This window comes from Drosophila santomea, chromosome 2L (genome assembly GCF_016746245.2).
Source record: "Drosophila santomea strain STO CAGO 1482 chromosome 2L, Prin_Dsan_1.1, whole genome shotgun sequence".
Taxonomy (NCBI): Eukaryota; Metazoa; Arthropoda; class Insecta; order Diptera; family Drosophilidae; genus Drosophila; species Drosophila santomea.
The window spans coordinates 15103786-15121393 of record NC_053016.2 but is presented as its reverse complement, the minus strand read 5'-3'; the positions used below and the strand labels follow the sequence as shown (position 1 = coordinate 15121393).

General features: G+C 40.1%; 2 protein-coding genes across 2 annotated transcripts; both read right to left on the bottom strand.

The window, feature by feature from the left end:
• Positions 1-10196: 10196 nt before the first annotated feature.
• LOC120458408 lies at positions 10197-13679 on the bottom strand. The gene is made up of 2 exons (XM_039646042.1): positions 13525-13679; positions 10197-13464 (listed from the first exon to the last, which is right to left on the bottom strand). The coding sequence occupies exons 1-2, from the start codon at positions 13528-13530 to the stop codon at positions 10261-10263; spliced, it is 3210 nt and encodes a 1069-aa protein (XP_039501976.1). The 5' UTR covers positions 13531-13679; the 3' UTR covers positions 10197-10260.
• A 2324-nt stretch (positions 13680-16003) lies between these two features.
• Positions 16004-16887, bottom strand: LOC120458409. The gene is made up of 2 exons (XM_039646043.1): positions 16242-16887; positions 16004-16189 (listed from the first exon to the last, which is right to left on the bottom strand). The coding sequence occupies exons 1-2, from the start codon at positions 16779-16781 to the stop codon at positions 16148-16150; spliced, it is 582 nt and encodes a 193-aa protein (XP_039501977.1). The 5' UTR covers positions 16782-16887; the 3' UTR covers positions 16004-16147.
• Between the last annotated feature and the right edge of the window lie 721 nt (positions 16888-17608).

The window sequence follows — 17608 nt, the reverse complement described above, 5'->3', positions numbered from 1 at the left end:
TCTAACGCCCACAAACCGCCCAAAGCTGCCACGCCCACACTTTTGAAAAATGTTTAGATATTTTTTCATTTTTGTATTAGTCGTCTAAATTTCTATCGATTTGCCAAAAAACTTTTTGCCACGCCCACTCTAACGCCCACAAACCTGCACTTCTACTAGCTGAGTAACGGGTATCAGATAGTCGGGGAACTCGACTATAGCGTTCTCTCTTGTTTGTAACGTATTTAGGCTTTGAAATGAATAATTTTTTTACATCCCATAAACATGGTTTCAATTCCTGCGAGGCTTGCCAAAACCGCATCCAGTGTCAATTGATTGTAATGCCATATTTAAATTCCGCTAATGCGGCTAATTCCAATTAACCGCAGCGCCTGTCATTAAGCCAATGCAAAGTTGCAGGCTGCGATAAATATTAATAATCATAAACGCGGAATACCAAAAAAAAAAGGCCATATACGATACGTATTAATAATCATTTCGGAGAGACCGCAACTTTGAAAGGCTTTGCTGGCTGTGGCTCTGCCCCGAATGCATTTAGCACGTAATTCACAAGCAATTTAAACCCAAATGCATTGGGCGACCTTTCGCCAAACCAGGAGCCATCCGGCTTGTACTTTCGCTCTACGCATCATTTGTTTGCAATGCGAACACGACCGCAGAATATTTATTCTATATACACGCAATATTTATACATTTTTTCAATTTTTTCCCTCTGGCTTGTCAAACGATTTGCAAAACCAACTGTCGGCTGCCGTTAACAATTGCATTTGCAGGTCTGTTTTCTGTTTGCGTGGTCAATTTCTCTACTTTTTGTTTGCTCTCTTTTCCGTCCGCTGTTGTTTTAAGCGTTAAATTTAATTACTCGCCAATGGCTGGGAAAACTATAAAAATTCATGGTGGCATCCGAGTGTGTTCGTGTGTGGAATGGAAAACGCATTCAGAGCGGTATAGAAATTTGAACAGCTGCTGCAAATAAGCAAACAATCAAGAGAGGTGCTTGCGAAAATATGAGGATGGCCAGTTCGGAGATTGTCGACCGCATACATCCCAAAACCATTTTTATATTAACCAAACCAAAAATAAATATTGCAATATATCAATTAAACCGGTTTATTTTTTCAAATCAAAATATTTTAATATTTTTAGCGAAGTGATACTTTTTTTTTTTACCGTAAAAACCACATTTAATTAAAGAGAATACTGTGTTTTACAAGTTGGGGAGCGATTCTCTCCTTGCTTACGACAATTCTAATTAATTTTAATTGCGCTTTAAACTTACAATGCATACATTTTATTACATTATTGCGAATAATTCATTATTTATTAACTTGGATAATCTTTTCGGAAACAACAAGTTTAATTAAATGAATGATTTATTTTAGTTGTTAAATTAATAAAAACATTAATTCAAACCAGCATTAGTGCACTTTCATCGAAAAACTGCGCTTTTTTTATATTTAAAGCAAACTTTCGTTAATTGAGGACCCTAATAAAGCCTTGGGTGGAAATGGTCAGCAAATAACCGCGTAATATTGTCGTGGTCAATTTCCGATTTATGGCTGATTTAATTCGCCAAACTTCACTATCGGGCTCACTGGCCAAATGTTTCGGGAACACGCATTGGGTTTAATTAATTTAACACGAAATCATTGAGGCGCTGTTTCCGAAATTAAGCGAAGCCTGCATCAAATAGCTTATTGACATGCCACAAGTGGATGGTCATTTGTTTGTGGGCGAGGAACTGAATAAGTTCACTTTTTGATTGGAATTATATAGTATTTTTATAAAATAATAAACATTTATCAGTAGTAATGTGCATATAAGGAGTACAACTAGAAAGTTTGCATCAATCTTAAAATAAGAAGTCTAAGTTCTCCCGCAAATTAAGAAAACTTCAACATTAACTTTGACGTCCTGTGATTCTTTCATTTTGTAGCTTAAGTGAGCAACGCACTTTTTTCGAGAAAATAGGAAAGGAAAACATGTATATCCAGCGGTGAAAAATTTTCAATTTAAATTTTCAGTTGCAATCTTTTCGGCTTGCTAACGACCATTTACTGAGAGCAAAGTTTTGCAGCCTCTGCCTCTATCCCCGTCCACGATACTTGGAGCTTGGTCTATTTCAAAGTGTTTATGCGGCTACAAAATGAAGCAAAGCAAAGTTTTGGGACATTTTTTTTTGTTTTGACAAACTTTACTTTTGGTCACAAAAACTTCTGCAGTTGGCAGCTGGCAAGAGTGGCGGAAAGTAAAGAAAAACATTTTTCATAAATTTAAAATTGCAAATTTTTGTTCCCCAAATCAAAGGGGAGTGAAAGGGCCGCGTAACGAAAAATATATCTATTTCGGCAAGCTTGGCTTTGGCCAGAAATCAATAGGGTAAAAGGCGGCACAAGACGGCTTAATTGTGCGTCCTTGCTGTTGTGCGAGTATGCGGATGTCCGCGGACAGGACATAAGATAAATAGGCCCACGGCACGGAATACGTTATGCGGTATTGGGGTATACGGAATACGGGGATACAGGATACGGGATACGGGATACGGAATACGGAACACGATGGACGAACGGGCTGTGCAACGTCTTAATTGATTTAACACGAAATCAGTCAAACGATAATCGAAAATTGCTACGCAAACTGTTTGATTACATGCAATGTGGGCAAAGGACCTCAGCCGGCACAATTGACCCATCGAACCACCCAGCCACACAACCACCCAATCACCCACTATATCCTTCGGCTCATCCGCTTCCCGCACGCTTCACTGCCGACTGAGGAATTGACAAAGTTGCTCGATTTGGCCTGGTCGTGGGGACATAATTGAATTTCCTAAATTGCAACCGTTAGTTACTGCGGCTTCAACGGATTTGATTTGGGCGGTCCGAGCTGTGGGCGTGGCCAGTGCTATGAGCAATTGCCGTAATTGTGTGAGTTTTCTTCGCTTATCATTCATAATCGCGCCTTCCCCTTCCGGGCAAAACCACAAACCCCAGTATCTTTTGGATTGGAATTCATCGGCAACGAACTACAGTTGTACCATCCAGTTTCTTATCGGCAGGCTTTACATTCGATTTGGCAATGAACTGCCGGTTTGCCACTGTTGACTAATGCCCCTAATTAGTCAACGGGGCCGTTGTTTTTTCCACCCCGCTTATTTCTGTTTGCTTGGCTTATTTCGAGTTTCCCATTGTAGTTTTCCCGCTAATGTTGGATAATTTATATTTATTTTTGGTTATTTATGGGAAATGCGCCAATCGTGGGAGGTGTCGAGTGCGAGGCTAGTAAATTATATGTACACAAGAAAGAATGGATTGAATGCCGGTCCTGATTGTAATGGAAATTGATTGAGTGTTTTTGTGGTCGCAAATATTTGGAAAAGTTTCCTCTTAGCACATCAATCTGGGATGAACTTTAAACTTCTTTTGAAAATTGTACCTTTAGATAAACTAACTGCACACTACGTCTTTCTGATTTCGTTACTCGTAGAGTAAGGGGGTATTCTAGACACTCTAAAAAGAATGTATCAAATAAAAGGACGCGTTTTCTGAAAAGTAGCCCAGATCCCAAAGTCGACCAGTTCATACTTCTGAAAGTAACGATCTGGTGAACTATATCGGATAAGGTAGAATGTTATGAATAAGCATGCAGATTCTAGTGAGGCATAAGCTTTGCACTTTAGTTTCAGAACATTGCCATGCCCACCTTAACGCCCAAATCTTTCACACCCACACCTATAAAATTATTTTGATTTGTTTGTATTTTGATAGTTGCCTATTTCTGTCGATATGCCAAGAACATTTTGGTTACAAATACTGCCCACATTTTTTTATTTTTTTTATTTGTATTTAAAAAGAGTTTTGAAATATATTTCTTGTACTCCTGATATCTGAAACTCGAGGAAATCTACTATGACAGCATGTTTTAATATAAAGTATTTTTTGATGCATACTCAAACTCCGAATACAAGAAAATTATGACGTTTGGTGATTTTCCAGATACAAAAGACCTGAGGAAGTGTTTTCCAATTTTTTCATATTCTTTATTATTAATTTCTTTTCGTTCAGAATTGCTTCACCTACTGATCCCGAAACTTTCTTAACTTTAAGCGTGAGAGTTTGTGTGCGTATGGCGGTCAGAGTCGAGCAATTATGCATGCATAAACAAAATGGTCATTTCGGCGGATTGTGGGTGGGGGTCAATTGAGGTCGATGGGCGGCCAGGGGAAATACGTGAGCAAGTTGGCACTTAACCCGGGCTGCGACCCGCGACCCCCTCGCTCCTTACCGGTGTCTCCGGAGAGTTTGCAATTGAATTGCCAACGAAGCAAAGTGCCATCGTATGAATTAATGAGCAGACGGTTCGGTCGGCGACAACAATAAGAGCATTAAAGTGGGTTGGGGTGGGGCGAAGTCGGTCAGGAATCGAACGGAACGGCACTATCGAGTGTGATAATCCGTAGGCCGTTTCGCTTTCGCTTTCCTCCTTTCACTTTGGCCAAAATGGTTCTGGCCGTTTGAAATATTCATGCACAGCATATGGGCCGTAAATGATGCACCAATTTTCGCTCTTTGAGTGGAAACTATCGAACAATTTCGATTCATTCCAATGGCGTTCTAATCTTCCCAGTTTCGAGCCTTCAAGAATGTTAAGTTGCACAATGCAAAGTTGCACTTCTGTTCGTTTCTCAAGAAGTGAAAAAAATTACAAAAAATGTAACTTGCAAATTCGAACTAATATTATACTTTACATAAATAACTTCATATATATTAAACTGAAATAGTTAAGTATTTCTACATCTATACTTCTGATAACTGAATATTCCAGTGAATCAATGCCGAGTGAGTCAACACTTTGATAGACATTCGGATACGCATTCGAGCAGACTCATTTCACCTGAAGTGGATCCACGCCCACAATGCACACGACTCCCACGCACGACCACACACACGCACGGCCATGTCGAAACGAGATTCATGCATAAAATTATAATAAATCATGGTCCGCAATAAATATGGAATGCAGGGTGGATGGCCCATATGCGTGGGCGTCGATAAGCTGCCCGAAAAGCGGCTAAACATAATCGAAAACGCGTTTCCGTTTCCTTCCTCACACCACCCACAAACCACCCACAAGCCACTCACCCCACTACACCGTTCCCAAATCCATATTCCCGAACCCCCTGGCTTGCCGATGCCTCTCTGTCTTTTCTTCTGCGTTTTTTGTATTTAAATATAAATGAAAATGTTTTGCAGCCTGATTGCGGCATATTTTGACGCAGCCCAAGGGTGTCGATGGGTCCTCGAATGGTGTGGTGTGGTGTGGTGTGGTGTGGTGTAGTGCGGTGTGGTGTGGTGTTCGCGGTGGGTGGCTTAGTGGGTGGCGGAGATCCCCTTTTGGCTTTCCCTTTGATAAAATCACGTACTGCCTCCTCGGGCGCAGGGCTCTCCAGAAAGGCTTAAGCCTTAAGTTTTACGCCCAACAAAGGGAAGCGCTTGCGCCATTTTGTTGTCTGCCTCAAGTGATGTTGCTGCTGCTGTTGTTGTTGTCGATGCGTCACCACGCCCACCCCCCTGCCAGCCCCTTAAAGCCCTTTTAAATCCCCCCATCGGTGGCACTTGAGATGGCTCTGAAGTGGTGAGAAATAAGCAGTTTACAGAACTTGATAAAGTCACATGTGCGCCGAGTGCATTCGGCGGAGTTGAGGCGGGTTTTGTCACCATTTCACGGGTGTTTAGCCACGGCCCTTTGGCCGCGCCCACTGATTGAAAATGCCGCCAAGAAGGCGTTCAATTTCATGGCTGACTACCGGCAGGTGAGGTCACCGAGGGTCAATCGTAATGTTTGGCGCCAGGTGCACTTAATGCTCGAAGTTGCAGGAAAACTACTTCGGTTGCTTACTTCTAGCATTCTCTTTAAAATTGTTACATCGTTAAAACAAATTTTATGTACTTTATCCTTTTCTCTTATTGGTATATCTACTTTTTTTAGAGCATTTATCTAAGATTGAAGTCACTGTGGTTGTATTTATCAAGATTGTAAGTTTAATTTCGAGTAATACTGGCAACTGGCCCATACAAATCAAAATATATGGTAAGGTACCAGTTACAAATTAATTTTAGTTTTTAAAATCCCAATAGCAATAGTTCCCTGTGGCTACCCTCGATAATGTCGTACAGACCTTACCATATATGTATACATTTCTGATTTTGTAATCATATCCCATATCGTAGCGGAGCAATCTCGCTAAACGCATTCGCAAACAAAACGTTTTTGTCGCCGTGCTCGGCGATGGGTGAACAATTAAACAAGTTGCGAGGGTCGTGATTTCCCTCAGCAGTTTGCCATAACGAGGCAGAAGAACCGACCGACGACGCCATGCCAACAGCCACTGAGATCTGGCCAAAAGTCAAACAAATTTAAGTACTTTTATGCGCCATAAGAGCCACCTGATAGAAATCTTTTATTTGAACAGGAGACGAGGAAACTGGCGCATCCAACCATCCAACCATCCAACCTTCCCCTCAAATGCACATTGCAAGGGGGCTGTGAGCAATAAGGGTTGCCATGCCAAGTGTGCGTCTTTCGTATCAGCGCGCTTTGTGCGATTTATGAATTAACTTTTTTTGAATGAATGAATGAAGTCGACTCGCAAAGCACGCAAACACACCCACAGTCACATTGGAAAGAAAGAAAGACATGGAAAATCCTTACAAATGCTGCCCAGACATATGCACAGAAAAACCAAAGACAAGAAATTCGTATGCACAGCGAGGAGATATATCGTATCTGAATGCTCGCTATTCTAAAAAGACTTTCGATCTGGCTTAAAATTAAAGATTCAAAGAATATATTTTTAGAGATATTTTGTAGTATTTCAATCAAACACAAAATAGGAAAATTACTCAAAAGATCTAAAAAATTTATTTATATTAAAATTAAATAGCAGTGAAGATATTTTCATACAGAGTAGCTAATTCTGGTAATAAAGGGTGTTAGAACAACATGTGGCTAGTTTTTATGAATGTTTTCTTCCCGGCTTTTTATACCGCCCAACTGAACATTTCACTCTTCTGTGCATATCGCATTAGTTGAACTTTGTGGCCGCAATTCTCGTTTCTGTGTATTTTTCTGGATGTGCTCCTACGCCATCTTGCACATTGCGAACCTTTAATTGAAATGCCTCTCAGACTAACGAGTGACTTGACTTGCACGTTTTGTTTTGACATAATTTCCACTTGCCTGCAAAAGTGCCTGCATAATGCATTGAAAAGATGGGACGGATGAGATGCCTTCGTTATGGGCTTTGTAGCGCTGATGCCGAGGTCCTTTGAGCACATATTTGCTGATTGCATATAGATAGCATTTGTCTAGTGAGTATTTACAGAGGCATATCACCAGATGAGAATTTTATGTTTGACTTGGTGTAATCAGGCCAATGTGCTTCTCAAATCATGAATGTGGCGCATATTTGGAATCGAGGTGAACACTACAGAATCGATCTGTAATGGTACTTATTAATAGATTCCTACTTTGAAAATAAATACGAAAGGTATTCTGCAGTCACTAAGAGTAATGACGTAAGCCTTGTATAATATAAGCATTTGATTTCATACATAAATACTTGTAACTCCTGAAAAATTATCGATCATTTGCTTTTTATACGGCGTCATGTACGCAGCATGGATTTTAGCCTATCAGTACCTCGCCACTGATAAGCAGTCTATGAATGAGCTTGCAACTTCCAAGTGGCTCTTGAGTACAGATTAATATTAATTTCATCAACTTTGCCAAAGTGCAAAAGTCATGCACAGCCAAAGAGGGACGAAGAGGGGCGAAGAGGGACTCTCTCAAGAGTCATAATCATGCGGATGTCAAAGTTAATGCGACTCAGTATCAAATTGCTAAAATAAGAAACATAAATATATACACGCTATATACACGCTTATACATACTAGTATAGCAGCGCACATAATGTAGATGACGACCCTCATTTGACAACCGGCCTCAAAAACAGAGTTCATCACTTTGTGGCTGTCATCGTGGGGAATTGCTTTCGGCCACGCCAATCGGTTTCAAGATTTTTTTTTCCGGAGATTTGGCCTTTGTCTGGGCGGCGTTTAAGTGATTTGACGCCACTAACTCGGTACAATGGCTCCTGCGTTGTCATTTCCTCGGCCAACCAAAATGTAATATAGTATTATCGAGTATCTGCCGCAGAGCCTTTTTCTTTGGCATGATGAATTCATGTCTGGTTTGGTTTTAGATTATTTAAAGGAACCAGACTCTAGGCGGTAAAACTATAAATTATTGATTGTCAATTTGTTAATTATTATTGAATGTATAATTTCGCTTAGGCGCTTGCCATATTTATTGCTCTATATTGAATTTGGGAAAGAGTTGTGAAGGACAACCAACTTATTTAGATTGTCATTGGCTACAAAAATATTATAAAAACAAATTGTAAAGGGAGAAAGACTGATTATAAAATTTTAGATATGTCCTTATGAACTAATACTGAAAACAAGTTAACTACTATTCTAAACAGGTTGTGCCGTTTGGCACAAATAAATTGAATGCATAATGCCGGGAATTCTACAACTTCGAATAAAAGAAATATAAGCAAACAAGCAAACACAAATAGTTCATTAAGAATGATATGCAGTGATATTTGAAATTCATTTGTATCGTACCATTTTGCGTTTTGCATATTTATTTGAATTGGGTAGACCATTTCTCTCGCCTTCGTATTTCGTAGTCTTTCTCGTCAGCTGTTGGCTGTATGGCTGTTGGGCCCCTTAAAATCTATTCATGGTAAGTGCTTTTCCGAGTTGGTTTGCTCTGTTTAATGAACTGAACATGAAGAAATTATATTTTGCCCAACAAGCATGGAAACACACACTGAGTGCGGAATGTATCTACCAGATACAAGTACACCCTGCCACACAGATACACTCAGTTTAATTTTTGCTTGTCAAGCTTAATTTGCGCTTGAATGCATTGCCCCTCAATGAGTGCTTGTGTGTGTATCTGTGCGAGTGTCAGGTTGTTCTGGCTCACAACATGTTGTGAGTGTGGCAGTGCTTGTATCTGTGTGTTTTGGATTGCATGCACGAATAGCAGGACACGGCAGGAAATGGCAAAGAAAAAGCGACACACTCAAATCCCCTCTGCGGATTGCAGCTGACGAGCGTCCTCCGCCCAGTCAGCATTTGCTTGAAAGCCTGTGATCCGATCCGGGCCATTGCTCATATTTGACTGCGGTCGTTGTCGGTTGTCAGTTTGGCGATCTATGCGGGAATAAGCAGAACAATTACCGTAAATGCCGATTGGACACACATTTATCTTCTGTGATTGCAGCGCACAAAACAATTCGCCTAGCTTTGTTGGCATTATGTGGCTACCCTCTATATACTGCAGAATATCTCGAATCGGAGATACCGAAATCTGATGATTTCCCACCAGAAGCAGGCATCAAATGAGTCGTTGGCTAATACCCATATCAAAAAGTATATAACATATACACTATCCACTTTTATATGTTTCCAAGTGTACACTCTCTAGACATTAGATATTCAATGCTCATACAACTGGTACATTTTTGCGGTGGTTCCTGAGCTTTACTTTCCGTTCGGCTAATCTAAAATTTAAGCGAGGGTTTGCGAGGGATATTGCCAATTCTCCAGCAGAGCAAGATGAAATAACACCATCCACTAATGCGAATTGATTTTCGCATTTCCACTGGCGTCATTTTCCATTGTTATCCGTCGCTCTTGTTGTTTAGCAACGGCTCTGATGGCTCCGTCGGTGAACTAATAGCAGCGGATGTGGTTAAAAGCATTTGCCCGGCTACCTTTTTCATAGACCATTAAATTTGCATTTGCTGGCGTTCACTGGCGTGATTGGCTGTCGGGAAGGCTGCTGTTCCTGCCATTTCCATCTCTATCTCAATCTCCATCTGAACCCGGGGAATTCGGGAAAAGGAGTAAGCGGGAGATAATCGACTGGGTACTAAATACTTAAAAGGCTTGTTGCTAAGACACTTGCCATTCGCAACAAGGTCACAAAGGTATGAAAGCCACTTTTAATGAACAAGATGCGTTATGTGTTTCGAAGACTATTAACCATTACATTTTTCCCCAAGTGGCTGTATGAGCTCTTGAAATTTAAAATAAATATTTAAATATAAACCCTCAATTAAAAAAAAAATTATAAAAATATTTTATTGAAATTATCAAATATATCGATTAGTAAAAGGCGAAATTATATATCAAAACATAGCAAAAAGGTCTTCCAAAGCGTTAGAGGCTTCGGTCGCTCAAAATATAGCTCGTGGTAGACCAAGAACGAGGCGCTGATGACAATTACACTGCAAATTATAAATAATGGGTGGATTCGAAGGATCATGCGTAGCATCGAATTTAACCGCCTTTTTTTTTTGGTACAACAAAACCTTTTATTTTTAACCTTCTTATCTGCAAGCAAAATCCTTATGCGCTTGAAATTATTTATCAACTGTTTATTGCGCTTTGCCATTATAAGTTCGATCCTATCGACCTCCATTGCCTTTTTCAACAGCTGTGCCAAGCGAGCCTTTTCCAAATCAAAACCCAGTTTGTCGAGATATGGTGAAGGTTTTTCTTTAGCATTTGATGAAAAACGTATGTCAATTCTTACTAATGTGGCTGTACGAATATTCCCCAATCCACTAAAGACATAAAGCAAAAATGTTAGATCACAGTGACGCTCACTAGGACGATTAAATTCCGAAATACACACACGTGCTTTAGGATCCATCCAAGGAAGCTTGCCATTATTCATCAACTCCTTATAGGTTTTTAACAGAAATTGCCACAATTGCGAATCATTACAGTAAGTGATAGTAACTTGAAATGTGATCATTGATGGTTGTCGTAACTCCGAATTTGAATTGTCATCTCGTAATAAAGTATCTATGATTTCTATGCCTTTGCCATACTGTGCATCATTCTTAAGATTCATATTATCTAGAATAAAGTCATTTTCCGCAAGTAGTGATTTGTCTTCTTCTGAGTTAATTGTCAATTCACTCGCCTCATGTCCTTCGCTTTGAAATCCTTCCTCTGAGGGAGAAATATCAGTGTCTTCCTTATCACTTAAAGTGATCACTTTTTTTGCAAGTAATGGCCCTTCGCCTACTAAAAGGATCACGAGTTCTTTTTTCCTGCGACTGTGAAGTTCTTCATTCTCTGAAGTAAAGATATAACTATAAACCGGTTTTATATTATATTTTGGCCTTGTATTCTCCGCTGTGAACTCTTTTTCCGAACACTGTGGTTCTTCTTCCGATTCATACTCCATTCGACTTTGAACGTCTTCATCCTCTGAGGGAGAAATATCAGTGTCTTCCTTATCACTTAAAGTGATCACTTTTTTTGCAAGTAATGGCCCTTCGCCTACTAAAAGGATCACGAGTTCTTTTTCCCTGCGACTGTGAAGTTCTCCATTCTCTGAAGTAAAGATATAACTATAAACCGGTTTTATATTATATTTTGGCCTTGTATTCTCCGCTGTGAACTCTTTTTCCGAACACTGTGGTTCTTCTTCCGATTCATACTCCATTCGACTTTGAACGTCTTCATCCTCTGAGGGAGAAATATCAGTGTCTTCCTTATCACTTAAAGTGATCACTTTTTTTGCAAGCAATGGCCCTTCGCCTTCTAAAAGGATCACGACTTCTTTTTCCCTGCGACTGTGAAGTTCTCCATTCTCTGAAGTAAAGATATCACTATCAACCGGTTTTATATTATATTTTGGCCTTGTATTCTCCGCTGTGAACTCTTTTTCCGAACACTGTGGTTCTTCTTCCGATTCATACTCCATTCGACTTTGAACGTCTTCATCCTCTGAGGGAGAAATATCAGTGTCTTCCTTATCACTTAAAGTGATCACTTTTTTTGCAAGTAATGGCCCTTCGCCTTTTAAAAGGGTCACGACTTCTTTTTTCCTGCGACTGTGAAGTTCTCCTTTCTCTAAAGTAAAGATATCACTATCAACCGGTTTTATATTATATTTTGGCATTTTATACTCCGCTGTGAACTCTTTTTCCGAACACTGTGGTTCTTCTTCCGATTCATACTCCATTCGACCTTGAATGTTTTCATCCTCTGGGGTAAAAATATCACTGTCTTCCTTACCACTTAAAGTGATCACTTTTTTTGCAAGTAATGGCCCTTCGCCTTTTAAAAGGGTCACGACTTCTTTTTTCCTGCGACTGTGAAGTTCTCCTTTCTCTAAAGTAAAGATATCGCTTTCAACCGGTTTTATATTATATTTTGGCATTTTATACTCCGCTGTGAACTCTTTTTCCGAACACTGTGGTTCTTCTTCCGACTCATACTCCATTCGACCTTGAATGTTTTCATCCTCTGGGGTAAAAATATCACTGTCTTCCTTATCACTTAAAGTGATCACTTTTCTTGCAAGTAATGCCCTTTCGCCTTCTAAAAAGATCACGACTTCTTTTTTCCTGCGACTGTGAAGTTCTCCTTTCTCTAAAGTAAGGATATCACTATCAACCGGTTTTATATTATATATTGGCCTATTATAATCTGCTGTGAACAGCGTTTCTTCTAGGGATATATCCGATTCATACCCCGTTCCAATTTGAACGTTTTCTTCCTCTGAAGTGGATATATTATCATCTATATGACTGCTTCCTATTATCGTATCATCGCTGTCTGGGTCAGAGCTGTACCATTTTTCGCTGTCTGTCTCCTCTGGATAATTCCTGGGTGTTATTTCTCCGAAGTCGCATAGTGTTATAGTATCATACTCAACATTTTCCTCAGACATCCTTACTACAGTTCTTCTATTCGTTGTGCTGTTTATTGGTTTCGATAACTTTTTTTCGTAACGCTTATGAACTCGGCTATTTCGGGAATCTCTCACGCGTTGAGGACATTTCCTTAAGTTTTCTAGAGTAAATTTATCGATCGGTCTAACAATCTCGGGATTCATTATTTTTTGGAATTTTGATACCTTATTGTCGAGCCAGTATATTTTGTTAGGTTGTTCTTGCTGCGTTACCATATTATTTATATCACCTTCAGGTGCATTGGTTTCAGTACTCAGCTTTGACTCATCTGAAGATTTGGACACCCCAAGCTGCGCAAAATAAATGTGCCTTCGCTGGGTAGAAAGTTTCGGCCTACTTGTTATGACTGGTCCTCCATAAAAATTATTAACGTCTATGCCCAAATTCTTGATGTGTTTTTTCTGTACGGCAATGTTTTGACCATTGCCATTTAGCCAGGTTGTTGCACCCTCCTCTCTAAGCTTATAGTTTTGGTATTTATTTACTTTCTGACTGAAGCCTGTCAGCGATATCCTTCGACCTAGGCCATGACCTACTTTGCAAGTTGGTGTTTGCTTAGCTATTTGACCATTGCCATCTTTCCTATTCCCTAAAGTCTGCTTGGCTATTATCTGTTAACAAGAAGAGCAAAGGTTATAAAAAGAAAAGCAAATTGCAAACTAAAAACTTACCGGCATGTTTTGAATTGGTTTAAGTATCTCCTACTCTGCTAGTGATAGAAAAAGCAAGTCTTGCTGCGAAAAGTAGACAATCCGAAAAAAAAAGTGCTTCTTGAAAACCCGTTTCAAATCTGAACCACTTTTTTCGGGTTTAGAACTCCCAGCCTCTTTTATAAAATTTGAAATCCTTTTAAAGCTTCAACGTCATCACTGCAAAACGTTTGGCACGTGCCCGATGCATAAATCGAACTGGGATGAGTATTGTCGACATCTGCTTCTGGTCTGGCGCACATGAATCATTCATGAATCGTTTTGGCACAAATGCAAATCGTGCAAATCTTTACAACAAACAAAAGCCACCACCTACATCGAGCTCGCCCGCATAGCGACACGAAAAACGCGAGCTAAACAATGTAAAATGTTAAATAATTATTTAAAACAGTCAAATGGGAGGGCTGTGCGGGAAGGAACAACAATAAAATGTTTACTGTTTACTTTTTGGCAAATTTATGGCCTAATGCAGCTGGCACTTGACCAATACTCTCCCAAACTCGATTCAGCAACAAAAAAGGACTATGGGAAAAATCATTCACACTGCGGGTTGGCAGTTATGTAAATAACACAATGCAACATAAGTGATTTGCATTATATGTAAATTATAATACCACAAGCACATTTTAGAAAATAATGCAACGCTTTAAATGCTTCAGATGATTTATCGAACGATTTTTTTTCATGAGTAATTATCTCCGACTTTTGATTCAGTTAGTTATTAATATTTATAATACACAAAACACATTCTGTTGGAAAAAGATTGCTTGTTCTCGTTTAGAACGCTTGTTGTGTTTGCCAGTTTAGTAGGGAAATCAAAGGCCCCAGAATGGCGACCACAATAATCAGGGTGGCACACAAATCACGGCATTAAATTAAGTAACACCTTCGGCAGTGGAAAACACAATCCAAGCCTCCAGCAAGTGGAGCTAAGGAAGGAAAGCTGGACAGGCAAATGTTTGGCTCTGGCACATATGGCCTCGAGAGTGGAAATTTTAAAGCATTGCGAACCAACCTGGCAATTATATTTATGTTCCCATTTACCAAGGGGCACTCTGTTTACTTGAAAGCAATTAAAAGCAAACCAGAAGCAGGAATCCAAACATATACACCCACCCACCCACCTCCGCCCACCTCCCCGATACTTCATCATATTTGTGTGCGAATATTTGCTTAGTTCTGGCCCCAAGATAGGGGTTGAGTAGCTGGGAAAGATGGGTGATGGTTGCTGGGTGCTGGGTGGTGGAGCCACTCCGACTGAAAGGCCTCGCAGTAAAATGGCCACTCAGGAAACGAACTTCGTTTATTGTGTCAGGGATATATATCTTTTCTGAATTGTTTGTCTGAATGTACGCTAGCATCCCGGAATGTAGACCGTGCCAGCGAGTCAGAGCGATGCACAAATAACCTACGGGGCCATAAAAGAAATACGTTTACTACGTACTAAAATTGAGTAAACGCTGCTATTACACAGGCTGCACAGCCAGCAGAGATCCTTGGATCCTCCTACCAAGTTTTTAGCTTTTGCGTTTTCCGTTTGCGTTTTGTCCCTTTGTCGTATTTGCTCTATACTGCGCTCTATTATTTTGAGTGCACACAACCTGCTGCAGTAAAGAAGACAACACAATTTAGAATGGATCTCTGAATAGGCATACATTCAATTTGAATTGTCCATTTTAGATTGGGGGCTTTGGCATTGCCCATTTGGGCTTCGGTTGCCCTGTCTCATCAATTAATCTCGTTTGTAGCGTTTGCTCAAATCAATTAAGAACTACCACACACCGATTGACGATAATCGAATTAGCCCCGTTTTGCCTCAACAATAACAACAGGCGACGGGGCCAGCTAAATCTGCTTATATCAAATCGTAATGGGAACATGAATTAAGGCAAGCAAAATAACTACTGATTAAACTCAATTTTCACACACGTTCAAATCCACCTGACGTATATCGGTATCGATTTAGACCCGAATTCGAATGCACATTTCGACTTTAACAATCATCAGCTCAGCCAAAGCTTTAACTTGAGGCTAATGGAATGGAATGAAGAACATCATCCAACCACCTGACTTGCCACTTTGCCAACATTTACATTTGCACAACAGTTGCGGGCTCGGATTCGAATTCGGATTCGGATTCGGTGAGGGCAAGAAGTGAGATACAGATACGGTTCAAGATACATTTTAAGCAACAATCAAAGCTTTGCATTCAGGGCATCTCCTCTGATGGAAAAAATGTTCGATTTCAAGTGGTTTACCACATAAATTTGCACTTTGCTTTGTTTACAAAGCCATTGAAGGAAAAACAGAGAGATAACAAAGAAATTGGGGAGCAAGTGAGACCAGCAATTGAAAACAGTAGAATGTTAAGGTCTACAGGTTATTCCCAGTTAAGCCAGGTTATCCAACGCAGTAATTCTCCTTGCCATTTAGTCAGATGTTTGTTGTAAATAGTTAGAAATTTAATAAATATTTTTTTGTTGCAGTCCACATTTAACACCCGTTTGCCGTCTCTGAAGTATGTTATGCACAGATTTAGATGGAGTGAGTAGTACAATCATCAATCAAAATTATTAGGTTCGGTTTAGGTACTTCCTTTCGAGCTGCCCTCCAAGTTGGCTGTGTCCTAGATAGCGATCGTTATTTGGTTTTACTATTTTTGAAAAGCGTTTACGTACCTTAGGAATCGATGGGACTTCCGTTGGTGGACCAACAAGATGGGCACTCATCTCTTTGGGATCGTTTGTTAGATAACGTCGTGAACGGTTCAGCAAGTCTTCAGACTCCTTGACATGCCTTAATAAAATGGCTTTCTTTGTGCTGCATAACTTCCTGCCACTTTTATCGAGTCCTTCGAGCCTCTTGTAAATATTGTGCAGGTCCAAAAATATTTCAGCTATGTCCCCATCCACTGCTTTCATTTGCTGACTATATGTGTCCAGGGATTTTCGGATATTCTGGACCTCCAACTCGATCGCATCAAGGCCCATTAACTTGTTCTTAATTTTGGGCATAATTGCATCCACAATGCTATTCAGAGTTAGCTCGTCATAGTTTGGAGGTGTTCCAATCTGTTTTAAACTCTCCTCCACAATTACTTCCAACTCTAAAGGGCTGGAATTCGACCCAGTCTTTACACTACTGCTGCTGCTAACAAGAGGAGATTCCTCTTTCTCCAGCCTGATATTATGACTACGAGTATTATTTGTTTCAGACATATTTTGGCCAAAGCGTTTGTATTTTAATAAATTTTCTATATGTTAATTTGGTGAAATTTATTAATTATTTCGAGAGTAAAATTAAATCATCACTTTTGAAGTGACAAGTTCTTCTGAGCTTATGTAAATTAGGAGACATTTTTTTGTGCATCGTCTTTTTCTTTATAATTTTTGTGTTCTTGTTATTTTTTTGAAGTCTTAAGAAGAAAAAGATTTTACTGAAATCACAAAATTCTACGTTGTAATGACTTTGGTATTTTTTCGTGTATACTCCGTGTTAAATGCAATTTTCCTCACAAAATCCTTTGCAGATTTCGCTGATTTATTCCTGGGCCTAGAGGCATAGAGGCCTAGAGGCCTAACTCAATTGCCTAAATGGGAAACTGCCCGCTATTTCCTGCATGCAGTGCGCAGCCATTCACTTAAACCCACTCATCTGGTTCCGACTCGCTTCTGCCCACAGTCAACCATATTTTGTACCATTTTTATGGAGCATGCAAAAAATTGCCAGAGCAGAGCTGAGTCGATTCGAGCCGAGTCAATTCGATTCGAGTGCTCCACGGTCTATGTCGGTCCATGTCGATGGCTGGGTCCGTGGAGAGTTTAGCGGGACGCTGAGCGCTGTCAACAATCACGAACCAATTGTCTATAAATACCAGCAGCGTTAAAGCAAACTCATTCGGAAAGGGCCGTAGTTCGAAGTTCTGAATCAGAACAGAAACGGGCCCACTGGGCACCCTTGCTGAAATGGGGAACCCCACTGCGACTTCCGCCCTGTCCTTTTTCATTACATCGCATGTAGCTTCCGGTTTGTTAAAGCGACACGC